The 15,807-nt window shown below is 48.0% G+C and overlaps 1 protein-coding gene across 1 annotated transcript in view; it reads left to right on the top strand.

Annotated features, from left to right (window-relative positions):
* The window catches only part of LOC138667051 (zinc finger protein 420-like), a 139,066-nt gene that overhangs the window by 55,732 nt on the left and 67,527 nt on the right, over nucleotides 1–15,807 (top strand). Inside the window, exons 6-7 of the mRNA XM_069755305.1 lie at nucleotides 4,384–5,331; nucleotides 5,491–5,604. Of these exons, the coding sequence (XP_069611406.1) occupies nucleotides 4,384–5,331; nucleotides 5,491–5,604 (1,062 nt within the window). The remainder of the gene's footprint in view (nucleotides 1–4,383; nucleotides 5,332–5,490; nucleotides 5,605–15,807) is intronic.

Raw genomic sequence — 15,807 nt, 5'->3', positions numbered from 1 at the left:
GGGGACATAATAGGCAAAAAAGCGTTTGACCAACCATCTTTATAATAAATAGGGCATTTAAAAAAAGCTGCATAATCTGGTCATCAACTTGTATCTGTCTATGTTGAGTTACCAAGTGCTATTGGATGCATGGAGATGAAGAGACAGATAAGGGACAAGATTCGGAAGAAAATTTAGAAATGCTGGAACAGAGAAGGGTTAGATTAGCAAAGTGAGGTGATAGGATTCTCTAAAGAAATGTGCTTTAAAAGCACTCTTAGAAATCTAGGGGCTAGGTATTAGTCAGATCGTCTGGAGCAGTTCATTATAGAAATCAGATGCAGCATGAAAAGTCTTGGAGACTGAGGTGTGAGGTTTGGATTATGGATGGAGCTAGTCTTAGATCAGTCGCAGAGTGGAGGGGATGGGTAGCGTGGTAGACAGAGATGAAAGACGAGATGTATGGTGGTGCAGAATTGTGAAGAGCTTTGTGGGTGTGTTACCTCGGCTCCTGTTCCTGGCGCTCCTCCTGCTGCCGCCGAGTCCAGGTCAGCTGATGTCCTTGCTGCGTCCTCCTCACTCCGGGGCTCGGTGCTTGCATCCCAGCGCGCGTCCTCCCTGCACTCAGCTGCGCGCTCCTGTGGGTTGCGCAGGCGCAGTAGGCTCTGACCGCGCGCGCTCCTTCTGCTCTTCTATCCCTCCATGACCTGACCCGGAAGTACTTCCTGCCAATCAAAGTCTGGCCTCAGGTATTTCTGGCCCTCCTGCCTTTGTGGAGGCGCCTGATTATTGTGTTTTCCTGCTTTAGTTAGGCAGCATAGTTTTCTGTGCTTTACCAGTCCTGTGCATTCCCAGTCTTGTGCCTTTCCAGCCCTGTGTTGTTTAACCTCTTGTTCTCCTGTTTTCTCTTTCAGTTCCTGCTCCTGTGTTCCGCAGTTCCTGTGTTTTCCCTTTCCTCAGTCCGTTCCTCAGCTCCTTTACTTCTCACCCAGGTTTTCCTCCGTCACCTTCTTCCCTTTCTGTTTTTCCCCGTTTTTCTCCCTGTTTCCTTTTCCTGGAGCCGATCCCTGGTCCTGGCCTCCGTGGTACTAGTTTTCCCTGTGCTTGCCTTCTAACAGTCCCTGTATAGGGGTTGGTTCCACTCTGGAGTGCTCGCTCAGGGGAGGTTTGGTGCCACGGTCCAGTGGGTCCACTCTTTGTTCTCGTCGCCTTCGGCGTAACAGACTGCACTCGGACGACATCTGAGTGCAGCCTGATTCTAACAGTCCACTCTTTGTTCCCGTAGCCTTCGGCGTTACAGACTGCACTCGGACGACATCTGAGTGCAGCCTGATTCTAACAGGGTGAGAGATACAGTGGGTACGGAAAGTATTCAGACCCTGGGGGGTGGCGGAATGCACCAAATAAATATAAAAATAACAATAAGGTGCGTACGCAACCCGGGGTCCACCGTGCAGAGTTGGTAACTGCTGCTCAGCAATGGCGGACACTAAATGGCGGAATTGCACCGAACACACACGGGTTAACCATCTCCCGGTGTGTACTGCGGAGAGAGCTGTTACTTCACAGAATTGCTGAACATAATTAGCGCACAGAGTGTGCTTGGCGTCGCACTGGCGAACGCCACTAACCAATGCTAATCTAGAAAATTTAGCGCACAGAGTGCGCGGCATCGCACTGGCGAACGCCACTAACCAACGCTGATCTAGCGAATTTAGCGCACAGAGTGCGCGCGGTATCGGACTGACGAACGCCACTAACTGATGCTAAGAATCGTGTACTGTGCCACTACTAGGCACTGTCCCTTGCTCCAAACACCTAGACTCATTCAAAACACGAGAGTAGAGGATAATTAGGAGCTGACACCAGAGACAAACACGCTGCACACACACACCACCATATTTGGATATACTAACGCATGGCCGTGCGGCCTTGCGATTCTTTTATAGCTGCAGCCTTCTGGGACCTTGACAATGAACCAATCCAAGCTGTTTGAATACCTGGGCATGTGACCTCTGACCACCAATGAGTGGTCATCTCACGGGCATGCTCAGAAGGCAAAAAGCAGGACTTAGTCCCAGGAGCGTCTGCTCGCCAATGACTAATGCTGGTTGCTATAGCTGGAGCTGTGGAGGCAGCAGCAACCAGATGCACAGCATTAGCCTGAGCAAGATGCTGGGACTGATGTCTCTGCTGAGCAGAATCCTCCGCACCAGGAAGAATGGGAGACTGCCGAAGACATGGCTTGATATTCTCCCTGTGCAGCTGTGGGATCTCGACTCCTAACATTACCCCCCCCTAGGACCTCCCTTCCTTGGGGCTCGCCATGCTCAAATGCCTCAATGAGCTGAGGAGCCCGAATGTGCTCAATAGGTTCCCAGGTCCTGTCCTTTGGACCAGGACCCTTCCAGTCCACCAGATAGAACTTTTGCCACCTACCACCTTGGACCCAACAATGGTGTTCACCTCAAATTGTCCGTGGACGAGCCCGATGTCCCGACAGATGACTCAGAGGACCGCGACATGTGAACGGGTTTTATGAGGGACACATAAAAGGTATCGGTGATACCCAGACGCGGTGGAAGGGCCTGCGCTCTATCGCACATCATTTATGCGGTCCAACCTTCGCGCAGGTGCAAAGTTACCCTCGGGTAGACCAGAACTGAGGTCACATGGACCGGAAGTATGGCGCAGGCTGAGAACGGTGAGCGATACATTGCGATCCGGCTCCATAACATATAAAGGAGACACAAGCGAGCGTTAGGTAACGCAGCCTCACAGGTATCCCTGTCACTCCCCTCATGAGTCCCTGATAGGACGAAATGCGTCGGGAAACGCTATCTTATACCAGGAGGCTGAGTACCCATCATATAGGAAGGGAAATGGGTGAGATCGCACCATGTTAATGGAATATCAGGCTTCCTGAGCTTGAATTAATTATGAAAGATCACATATGTCTTAAATGATTGAAACAGAATATTGTTGAAATACACTTGGGACCCCCCTGTGTGGGAAGGGCATAAGAATATCCCATAATATGTGTATATGATTGAATAGGTTTCATCATGACTGTGTTTTCTCGGGCTTCATGCTGCTATGTTTATACGCTGATTTGAATTTAATATTGGTTTGGATACGCATCTTGTTTGGACAGTGGAAGGTGACATTACACATGGATGTGTGGTATGTTAGTATTTGGTTATTTAACTAAGGCTGATTTGGTACAGACAATGTGTATGCACCATAGGAAGTAGATATAGCAAAGATACTTCTTTTCCGCATTTTTGTATATTGGCGTATTATCTGTGAAACAAGACAGTACAGGCATGCTGTGTCTCTCTTGAGATAACAAACCAGCACAGGCGTATTAGCTATTATCTAACATACCATATTGTGTCCACAAGAGTGGGCGAAAACCCCTCTTTGTTTTTATTTTCCCTTGTTTGTATATCACTTGATAGTTTGTCTTTTTTATATAAAATTATTAAAAGCTAAGTTTTAGTCCATTTGCTCAATACATCTAGGTTAATTTTAACATTGAAAGACAGAATATCAAAAATAAAATCCAAAAAATCACATTGTATAAATTATATAAATGTATTTGCATTTTGCAGTGAGAAATAACTATTTGATCCCTCTGGCAAACAAGACTTAATACTTGGCGGCAAAACCCTTGTTGGCAAGCACAGCAGTCAGACTTTTTTTGTAGTTGATGAGGTTTGCGCACATGTCAGGAGGAAGTTTGGTCTACTCCTCTTTGCAGATCATCTCTAAATCATTAAGAACTCTTATTGGTTGGTAGGGGATCAAATCCTTATTTCTCACTGCAAATGCAAATAAATTTATATAATTTATACAATGATTTTCTGGATTTTATTTTTTATATTCTATAGCTAATTGTTAAAATTAACCTACCCTTAAAATTATAGACTGTTCATGTCTTTGTCAGTGGGCAAACTTACAAAATTAGCAAGGGATCAAATAATTATTTCTTTTGCTGTAACAATGTGTACATGATCAGTCTATGCTCCTCCCATGTTCGTTCTGCTATGCTAAAGTGCTTGTACCTGTCAGAGAATGCATGATATCGAATCGCCTAGTAAAACAGATTACAGGCCTATTTATGAGTTTCTACTGATAATTTAACTGGAAATGATTGGTGACAGACACAGGGAAATATGAACCTACAGAGAAAATGACTACAATACAGAAATTCAAATTTGAAAGTGCACAACCTGGTGGACTATCAGCCTCTCTATTGTGATCTACTGCCTTAGTCTGTCAATAATTCAATTTTGTTACAGTTTATATGGAAATGTTATTAAGTATATAACAAAATAAATATCAATATAATTCCAACGCAATGTTATTTAAAAATAGTAAAATCAGTTTTATTCTTGGCAGATGGCTTTACCAGGAGCTCCGAAGGACATGTGATATTCACAGATTTTGCAGTTGATAATCGTAGTAGAACATCTGATACATGTGAAGAACCTGAAATTTTTTCAGATACACTTCAAGCTCAACTAAGAAAAAATCTGTCACCTGATCCTTTTCAACAGGTCCTCTCTTCTGCATCCTCAAAGACAAATATGCAAAGTGAAAGTCAGAGAAGTTCTGCTGAAAATGAAATAGCTTACACAGGAGAGAAATCATTTTCATGTTCAGAATGTGGAAAATATTACAGTACTAAATCCAATCTTGTTGCACATAAGAGAATTCACACAGGGGAGAAACCGTATTCATGTTCAGAATGTGGGAAATGTTTTAGATTGAAAGCACAAATTGTGTTACATCAGAGTATTCACACCGGGGAAAAACCATTTTCATGCTCCGAATGTGGGAAATGTTTTAGATTGAAAGCACAAATTGTATTACATGAGAGAATTCACACAGGGAAGAAGCCATTTTCATGCTCAGAATGTGGGAAACGTTTTAACCAGAAAACAGATCTTGTTACACATCTAAGAGTTCACACAGGAGATAAGCCATTTTCATGTTCAGAATGTGGAAAATGTTTTAACCGGAAAACAGATCTTGTTAGACATCTGAGAGTTCACACAGGAGATAAGCCATTTTCATGCTCAGAATGTGGGAAAAGTTTTAGATTGAAAGCCCAACTTGTATTACATCAGAGAAGTCACACAGGGGAAAAACCATTTTCATGCTCAGAATGTGGGAAATGTTTTAACCGGAAAACAAATCTTGTTGCCCATCTCAGTGTTCACACAGGAGATAAGCCATTTTTATGTTTAGAATGTGGGAAACGTTATACGAAGAAATCCCAACTTGAAATACATCACAGAAGTCACACAGGAGAGAAGCCATTTTCATGCCGAGTATGTGGGAAATGTTTTATAAACAAATCACATTTTGTTAAACATCAAAGTCGTCACATTACATTTTCGTGTTCAAATTGTGGGAAATGTTTTAATCTGAAATCAAGACTTGTTGTACATCAGAGAATTCACACAGGAGAGAAACCATTTTCATGTTCAGAATGTGGGAAAGGTTTTAGGGATAAATCACAACTTTCTATTCATGAAAGAATTCACACAGGGGAAAAGCCATTTTCTTGTTCAAATTGTGGGAAATCTTTTCATCGGAAATCAACTCTTGTCAGACATCAAAGAACTCACACAAGGAAGTAGCCATTTCTTTTGTAATTGTTTTATTAACAACATGTAATAGAAAAACATACTGTCACTAGTGATGAGCAAACGTGGTCAGATAAGGCATTATCATTGCTAACCAAGTGTGCTTAGCGTGCTCGAAAAATATGTTTGAGTCCTCAATGCTGCAACCTTTTGACTCCTGTAAGTTCCCTAATTCAATGTGAGGCCACCATTGGGCTCTCCAATACAGTATAATGTACCTACTGTGTCTGCCAATACAGTATGAAGCCACAAAAGTGTTCCTCAATACATTTTCGTGTTCCGCCTCCTCATGCAGGAAAATGTACAGGCACAATAAATAAATCATCTAGCCTTGTTTTCATACATGATGTGCTGCCTCAGTCTGTGCTGTGTGAGGACTGAGGCACCTCACAGAAGGCACAATGAGATCGCCTGCCGCTCCAAAACTTAGATGCGCAGGCTGAGTAATGCATCAACAAGCTGAAGACTCCCTGTTCCACAATTGTATGCAACTGGATCTATGTCCTAAAAATACAGATATCATTGTACATAAGAATGTTCAGCACTGGATGAGAATAGCTGAAAATCAAATAGTGGCCTTGACAAGTGTCCCAATCATGTACAATAAATTTTGAGCAATATATTCAGAAATAAGCACAATTGGAGAACACCAGAAATACATGAAGAAAAAATGGAGTCAGGGTCCAGATTGTCAGTTTGAGCTTTTACATTTGGTACGGAGCAATAATTTGTAATCTGTGTCCTCCAGAACATATTCCTAAACACATCATTCCTATTGGAGTGGTGTGTGCCTGGGAATGCCAGCAGGGAAAGATATTCACAGGGCTCCCGTCCAGTGGTCACAGATTACTGACCTGGCCAAGCGATCACAGTCCTGCAAATCATTACACCTGTCTATAGCTAGTACTTATTTGCCGTGTCCCTGCTCCTCTGCCCTACTAGTCAGTAATGTAATCATGTCCAGTGTGTTCACGTATGTTTTAATATCGGTGTACAATAATAATGAATAAAAATAAAGTATATTGTGGTATTATGGAGCGCCCTCGCGGGCAGTGGGGTACTCGGTACCGGGTCCTTCGGTTCTCAGGGGGGTGTCACGGTGGCTGACCCGGTCCGTGGCCCGTGGGACGTCCGTGTTAAAGGGAAAGGTCTTTAAAGGGATATGTTCGTGACACCACCTGTGGTATTCGGTCAAGGTGACCGGCCCTGCTAAGGGGTCCGCTGGGGTGATGTTATGGCAGCTAGATAGTATACCTTCCCACAGGTGAAGTATGTCCCCAGGGCTTCCCAGTGTGTAGATGGTGGATGGTGTGAGGCGCAGTGAATAACAAGGACACAAGGTTGCAGTCTCTTTACCTTTTACTGAAGGGTTCAACATCCACAGTCCAGAGCACAAATCACGGGGCTGGCAGAGTCCGGCCGGTTTGGAGGCAAATCCAGAGTCCCCTTATCCAGTTGGAAATCAGTGGCCTTCCTCTAGCGCTGCAGTGTTGTAGTCCCTTACTGCTAAGCTTCTCATAAGGTCCTCACAACTGTTGTAGATTTTATGTCTCTCTCTGTCCTCCAGATGGATAGGACAAAACCCGTATAACTGGTGGCTTGAGGCTGTTTGTAGGGACTCTAGCATACCCCGGCCTCTGAGAGGTGCCATCGTGCCTCCTGGGTGTAGGTGCGGACAGGTAACTTGCAATTAGATGTCCTGCCAGTCTCTGAAGTAAAGCTTAGAGATCCTTACTCCCTCGGTATTCTGGCTACCGGATTTCTGCGCCTCAGAAGGAGGCAGCCTGCTCCTGGCTGATCTCCCTCTGATATCCTCTCCTTTGCTTTGCTTTCCTTCACGCTTGCTGCAATACGTTCTGCTTTCTATCCGTCTGTTTCCTAGCAGCTGCAGCGCTTCAGGCCACAGGGCTCCTCTGTTTCCTTTCCCTCTGTCTCCCTCACAGGAACTGAACCTTTTCCCTCCAGATGAGGATGGTCTTATAGGGGAGTTCACCTTAAACAGGCTTAGAGCTCCCCCTTCTGGTCTGGAGTGTGAACATGTTGCATGCATTGTGTTACCTGACTCCTTCATTGCCTCCAAGCGTAACATCACTCCCCCCTAGAGGAAAATGACATTACTGCAATGACCAGGACCCTGGGGCGCTGCACTTGTATTAGCCAGAAAAATCGTTGTACAGTGGCATGTAAAAGTTTGCGCACCCTAGGTCAAAATGACTGTTATTTGAACAATTAAGCTAGGCATTTCCTAACGTTGATAGTGAACAAGCCATAACGCTAACAAGCTGAAACGTTAGTAAAAGCTACCTGAGCACACAAATCTCCAAGGGCGCTCAAACTTTTGCATCTACCCATTTTCCATTTTGACATTTTTAAAATGTAAAAAATGACAATATACATATATACTGTATATATATATATATACATATATATACCAGTCGTGACTTGTATTGTTTAAGATTATTGTACTTCTTTTTATTATGTATACCCCTCCTCACATGTAAAGCGCCATGGAATAAATGGCGCAATAATAATAGATAATAATAATATATATAAATTTATGACTAAAATACAAAGGAAATGTGTCATTGCGCGCCGCGGTAAATTTTAGGCCACGCCTCTGACCACACCCATTCACTAGTCACACCCATATCCACGTCTCAACCACACCCATTTAGCACTGCTGATCACATTGTTCGTAAAGAATAATTATAAACAAAAAAATATGGCCACACAGTGCTCCATACTGTATAATGGCCACACATGATGCTCAATACTGTATAATGACCCCACATGATGCTCAATACTGTATAATGACCCCACATGATGCTCAATACTGTGTAATGGCCACACATGATGCTCCATACTGTATAATGGCCACACATGATGCTCCATACTGTATAATGGCCCCACATGATGCTCAATACTGTATAATGGCCACACATGATGCTCCATACTGTATAATGACTGCACATGATGCTCCATACTGTATAATGGCTGCACATGATACTCCATACTGTATAATGACCGCACATGATGCTCCATAGTGTATAATGACCGCACATGATGCTCCATAGTGTATAATGACCGCACATGATGCTCCATACTGTATAATGACCGCACATGATACTCCATACTGTATAATGGCCACACATGATGCTCCATACTGTATAATGACCGCACATGATACTTCGTACCGTATAATGGCCACACATAGCTACTCCTACACACGCGGCTGCGCTCCGTACACTTTGCATACACGGCTCCGCTCCATACATCTCATACACACACGGCTCCGCTCCGTACACCTCGTACACATTCAGCTCCGCTCCATACACCTCATACACGGCTCCGCTCCATACACCTCATACACACACGGCTCCGCTCCATACATCTCTGTTGTGAATTCTGTGGTCAAGCTCCCTCCTGTGGTCATGAGTGGTACTTCGGCTGGTTCTGTCTATGAGCTTCCTCTGGTGGATGTGAGTGGGGCTGCGGCTTCTGAGTTTCCTTCCTCAGGTGACGAGGTTAAGTCGTTAGGTGCTGCTCTATTTAACTCCACCTAGTTCTTTGTTCCTGGCCTCCAGTCAATGTTCCAGTATTGGTCTTGCTTTCTCCTGGATCGTTCTTGTGGCCTGTCTGCCCTGCATAAGCTAAGTTTTGCTTGTGTTACTTTTGGTTGCTATATTTTCTGTCCAGCTTGCTATATTGGTTTTTCTTGCTTGCTGGAAGCTCTGACACGCAGAGGGAGCACCTCCGTACCGTTAGTCGGTGCGGAGGGTCTTTTTGCCCCTCTGCGTGGTTGTTTGTAGGTTTTTGTGCTGACCGCAAAGCTATCTTTCCTATCCTCGGTCTGTTTAGTAAGTCGGACCTCACTTTGCTAAATCTATTTCATCTCTGTGTTTGTATTTTCATCTTAACTCACAGTCATTACATGTGGGGGGCTGCCTTTTCCTTTGGGGAATTTCTCTGAGGCAAGGTAGGCTTATTTTTCTATCTTCAGGGCTAGCTAGTTTCTCAGGCTGTGCCGAGTTGCATAGGGAGCGTTAGGCGCAATCCACGGCTACCTCTAGTGTGGTATGATAGGATTAGGGATTGCGGTCAGCAGAGTTCCCACGTCTCAGAGCTCGTCCTATGTTAGTAACTACCAGGTCACTTGTGTGCTCTTAACCACTAGGTCCATTGTGGTTCTGAATCACCTGTTCATAACACATCTCATACACACGGCACTACTCCGTACAGCTCTCATACACACACCGCTCCGCACACATTGCACAAGCTGCTCCGCTCCGTATACCTTGCACACACACGGCTCTGCTGCGTACACCTCATACACATACGGCTCCTCTCCATACATCTCGTACACACACGGCACTACTCCGTACACCTCGTACACACACGGCTTCGCTCTATACACATTGCACATGCTGCTCCGCTTCGTATACCTTGTACACACATGGCTCTGCTCCGCACTCCTCGTACACACGTGGCTCTGCTCTGTACACCTCGTACACACGTGGCTCTGCTCTGTACAGCTCGTACACACATGGCTGTGCTCCGTACACCTTTCACACTCTGCTCTCATCCGCACACCTCTTACACACACGACTCCGCTCCATACACCTTTCACACGCTGCTCCGCTCCGTACACCTCGTACACATGACTCCGCTCCGTACACCTTTCACATGTTGCTCTGCTCCGTACACCTCGTACACACTCGGCTGTGCTCCGTACACACGCGGCTGTGCTCCGTACACCTCGTACACACGCGGCTGTGCTCCGTACACCTCGTACACACGCGGCTGTGCTCCGTACACCTCATACACATGCGGCTGTGCTCCGTACACCCCGTACACACGCGGCTGTGCTCCGTACACCTCTTACACACGTGGCTGTGCTCCGTACACATCGTACACACGCGGCTGTGCTCCGTACACCTCGTACACGCGGCTGTGCTCCGTACACCTCGTACACATGCGGCTGTGCTCCGTACACCTCGTACACACGCGGCTGTGCTTCGTACATCTCGTACATACGCGGCTGTGCTCCGTACACCTCGTACACATGCGGCTGTGCTCCGTACATCTCGTACATACGCGGCTTTGCTCCGTACACATCGTACACACGCGGCTGTGCTCTGTACACCTCGTACACACGCGGCTGTGCTCCGTACACCTCGTACACATGCGGCTGTGCTCCGTACACCTCGTACACACCCGGCTGTGCTCCGTACACCTCTTACACACGCGGCTGTGCTCCGTACACCTCTTACACACGCGGCTGTGCTCCGTACACCTCTTACACACACGACTCCGCTCCGTACACCTTTCACATGCTGCTCCGCTCCGTACACCTCTTACACACGACTCCGCTCCGTACACCTCGTACACACGCGGCTGCGCTCCGTACACCTCATGCACACGGCTCTGTACACATCGTACACACACGACTCCGCTCCGTACACCTTTCACATGTTGCTCTGCTCCGTACACCTCGTACACACTCGGCTGTGCTCCGTACACACGCGGCTGTGCTCCGTACACCTCGTACACACGCGGCTGTGCTCCGTACACCTCGTACACACGCGGCTGTGCTCCGTACACCTCCTACACATGCGGCTGTGCTCCGTACACCTCGTACACACGCGGCTGTGGTCCGTACACCTCTTACACACGTGGCTGTGCTCCGTACACATCGTACACACGCGGCTGTGCTCCGTACACCTCGTACACACGCGGCTGTGCTCCGTACACCTCGTACACATGCGGCTGTGCTCCGTACACCTCGTACACACGCGGCTGTGCTTCGTACATCTCGTACATACGCGGCTGTGCTCCGTACACCTCGTACACATGCGGCTGTGCTCCGTACATCTCGTACATACGCGGCTTTGCTCCGTACACATCGTACACACGCGGCTGTGCTCTGTACACCTCGTACATACGCGGCTGTGCTCCGTACACCTCGTACACATGCGGCTGTGCTCCGTACACCTCGTACACACCCGGCTGTGCTCCGTACACCTCTTACACACGCGGCTGTGCTCCGTACACCTCTTACACACGCGGCTGTGCTCCGTACACCTCTTACACACACGACTCCGCTCCGTACACCTTTCACATGCTGCTCCGCTCCGTACACCTCTTACACACGACTCCGCTCCGTACACCTTGTACACACGCGGCTGCGCTCCGTACACCTCATGCACACGGCTCTGTACACATCGTACACACACGACTCCGCTCCATACACCTTTCACACGCTGCTCTGATCCATACACCTCATACACACATGGCTCTGCTACATCCACCCTGTAAACACCTCCTGACCTCACACATACGCTGCCTTACCCTCCTCCGGCGCCATGGCAACCAGCAAAGTCCTGTACATGGAGGTCTTCCTCCCGATCATGTGACCCCCTGACTCCTCCCATCATTTGACCTCATCACAGGTCCTGTACACAGAGCAGCCATTATGTGGTGTGCTGCTGTGCAGGCCGGGTGCAGGGACTCAGGGAGCTCTCAGCTGACCGGGTGATATCACATACCTCCCAACCAGTGCGGGACAATTAATGTCCCGCCCGGGATCGCGGGGCTGACTGTCAAAATCAGGACAGTCCCGCTGGATCCGGGACGGTTGGGAGGTATGGTGGAGGCTATAATTTTGTGCATCAGCTCTGTAGCTTATTAGGCTGCCTTATAAGGCTCCCTGATAGCTGCATTGCTGTTTGCACGCTGCTGTGCAAACCAACTGCTTTTTTAAAAGCAAAAATCCTGTTGCTCATTTCTGCACAGTTATCTTGTTTATTTAGCCACATTTTTGTGTGCAGCAGTCCTTTTTATTGCTGCCATACTTGTCCTGAGATCATTGTAGGGAGATTGAAATTGTACTACAGTCCTTGTATTTTTTCATATATCTTCCAGCCACTTTCTGCCACTTACATTGTGTTGTTTTATACACTGGGCCTGAGTTTTGGTTCAGTCTCCCCAAAAAAAGTGAGATTTAAATTCTCACAAAGTGGATATACTTCAGTCCTGTTAGTTTGTCGTATGACAGCCAGCCACTTTCTGCCACTTAGATTGCGTTGTTATATACACTGAAAAGAAAAGATAGAATAAGGTGCGTTCGCAGCCCGGGGTCCACCGTGCAGAGATGGAACCTGCTGCCAAGTAATGACGGACTATATGGCGCTGAATACACACACGAGTTAACTTCACCCTGTGTGAAGGAAGCGAACCCTGTTAAGTCACAGGGCCGCGGTACCGCACACAAGAGCGCAAGCAAGGAGTCACCGAGCTCAGTCCCGAGACTTGGGATCCGAGTCCGTCTAGACCACTTGCGCTCGACACCGCTAATGGGGTGTCAGCATAACCAAAATAATAATTAAAGCTGCACGAGAGCGCGTGCGGTGCCACACTGGCGGACGCCACTAACCACCCAGGCTTAGGTCAGGAAAGCGCTGTGAAAGCTCACGGCGCCGCACTGGCGGTCACAGTAATTAGACGCTGTATGGTGTGTTACGTGCTGATGGCTAAGTCGGGCACTAGATAGCAATCATCCACCTTTCGCGAGCAGTCATCCAATAGGGAGGGGATTTCCAAGAACGACTTTCACTCACAACACACACGTTTACAAATGTACACTAGCGCATGGCCGTGCGGTCATGCGAACCTTATATAGCTGCAGCAGAGGGACCAATGGGAGGCTGCCACAGAAGTTGAGCACCTTCAGGACCTTCCTGGAGGACCAATGGGATCTGCTGCAGTATCTGAGCATGTGATCCTCAATCTCCAACGGGAGATCTTGCCCTGGGCATGCTCAGAAGGGGAAAAGCAGGACTTAGTCCCAAAAGCGTCTGCTCGCCGCTGCCCAGCACTGGCTTCAATGACACCTAACATTACCCCCCTCCTAGAGCCCCCCTCCTTGGACCTCGCTACGCTCGAAGGCAGCAATGAGCTGTGGAGCTCGAATATGTTCAGCAGGCTCCCAGGACGTGTCCTCTGGGCCATAACCCTTCCAATCCACCAAATAGAATTCTTTGCCACGTACCACCTTGCATCCCAAAATAGCATTCACCTCGTAATCGTCCGTAGACGAACCCGATGTGCCGGCAGATGACTCGGAAAACCGGGACATGTATACGGGTTTCAAGAGGGACACATGAAAGGTGTCGGTGATACCCAAGCGTGGAGCAACGGCCAGATGGTAGACCACAGGGTTAACCTGTTCGAGGACCTTGAAGGGACCCAAGTAGCGAGGTGCAAACTTAGTGGACTCAACACGCAGCCTGATGTTACAGGCGGAGAGCCACACTAAGTCACCAGGAGCAAAGGTCGGAGCGGGACGCCGGTGAGCATCGGCGGAGGACCTCATTCTCTCCTTGGAGGCCCGAATGGCATCCTGAGTGCAGTCCCAAATGTCCCGTGCCTCCACAGCCCAGTCTGCCACCCTGGAGTCGGCGGAAGACACGGGCATTTGCACAGGGACACGCAGATGCTGGCCGTAATTTAGGAGGAATGGAGTCTGACCCATAGAGTCGGCTACGGCATTGTTAAGCGCAAACTCTGCCCACGGAGCAGCCCACGGTAGCAAGGATGCCCAGTCATCCTGCCTGGCAGAAACAAAATGTCGTAAATATGTGACCAGGGTCTGGTTGGCTCTCTCTACCAACCCATTCATCTCGGGATGATATGCCGAAGAGAGATTCAACTCAATACTGAGTAGACAAAGCCCTCTCCAGAATCGAGATGCAAACTGGGGACCCCGGTCACTAACAATTTTGTCTGGCATACCGTGTAGGCGAAACATATGTTTGATGAACAACACAGCCAGAGCCCGTGCAGAAGGTAGCCGTGGAAGAGGCACCAAGTGCACCATTTTGGAAAAATGGTCGGTGATCACCCAGATAATGGTGCAGTTACGAGACTTGGGTAAGCCCACCACAAAATCCATCCCGACCATCTCCCAGGGCCTGTCCACCACCGGCATGGGGTAAAGCAACCCAGCTGGCCATTGCCGAGGAGACTTGTTCTTGGCGCAGGAGACACATGCCCGAACATAGTCTGCGACGTCACAAGCCATATGCGGCCACCAGTACGTCCTCGCCAAAAGCTCAGATGTTCTCTTGGTCCCAAAGTGTCCAACCACCATGGACGAGTGAGCCCAAGAGAGAACCTCCGGTCGCAAATTAGATGGAACGAAAGTCTTGCCTTTGGGCACAGACTCTAGCGAAACCGGAGCCACCATTCTCAGGCTCTTTGAATGGACAATAAGCCGAGGCTCCTCCTCTGATGATGATACTACAGAGCGAGAGAGAGCGTCGGCACGAACATTCTTCTCCCCGGAAAGAAAATAGAGGGTGAAATGGAACCGGGAGCAGAACAGCGACCATCTAGCCTGACGAGAATTTAGCCGCTGGGCTGTCTGTAAATAGACCAAATTCTTGTGGTCTGTGAACACCTGGAAGGGAAAGCGAGCTCCCTCCAGAAGATGTCTCCACTCTGAGAAAGCCAAATTCATAGCTAGCAACTCCCTGTCCCCGATGGAATAGTTCCTCTCCGCTGGTGAAAAGGTCTTAGAGAAGAAGAAGCAAGGATGCTTCCGACCTTGAGCATCCTTTTGGAAGAGGACTGCTCCAGCACCAACGGATGAGGCATCCACCTCCATAATAAATGGCCTATCTACATCAGGGCGATGCAGGATGGGAGCGCTAGCGAAGTGTGACTTAATCAAGAGAAAGGCCTTGGAGACCTCCTCCGACCACAACTTTGGATTTGCCCCCTTCTTGGTGAGGGCAACCAAGGGAGCTACCAAAGTTGAGAAGTGGCGATAGTAATTAATGAACCCCATAAAGCGCTGCACCGCTTTGAGAGAATGGGGTTCCTGCCAGTCCATCACAGCCTGTAGCTTAGCAGGATCCATAGCCAATCCCTAGGTAGAGATGATAAAGCCAAGGAAAGGCAAGGACTCCTGCTCAAACACACACTTCTCCAACTTGGCATAGAGGGAGTTAGCCCGTAGGAGGTCGAAGACCTTGCAAACATCTCTCCGGTGGGAGTCTATATCTGGAGAGTAGATGAGAATATCATCCAGATAAACTACGACCGAGGTGGAAAGCATATCCTGGAAGATGTCGTTTACAAAGTCTTGGAAAACGGCTGGAGCATTACAGAG

This window comes from Ranitomeya imitator, chromosome 2 (assembly GCF_032444005.1).
Source record: "Ranitomeya imitator isolate aRanImi1 chromosome 2, aRanImi1.pri, whole genome shotgun sequence".
NCBI lineage: Eukaryota > Metazoa > Chordata > Amphibia > Anura > Dendrobatidae > Ranitomeya > Ranitomeya imitator.
The sequence above is the reverse complement of the archived record's forward strand: the minus strand, read 5'-3'. Positions and strand labels throughout refer to the sequence as shown.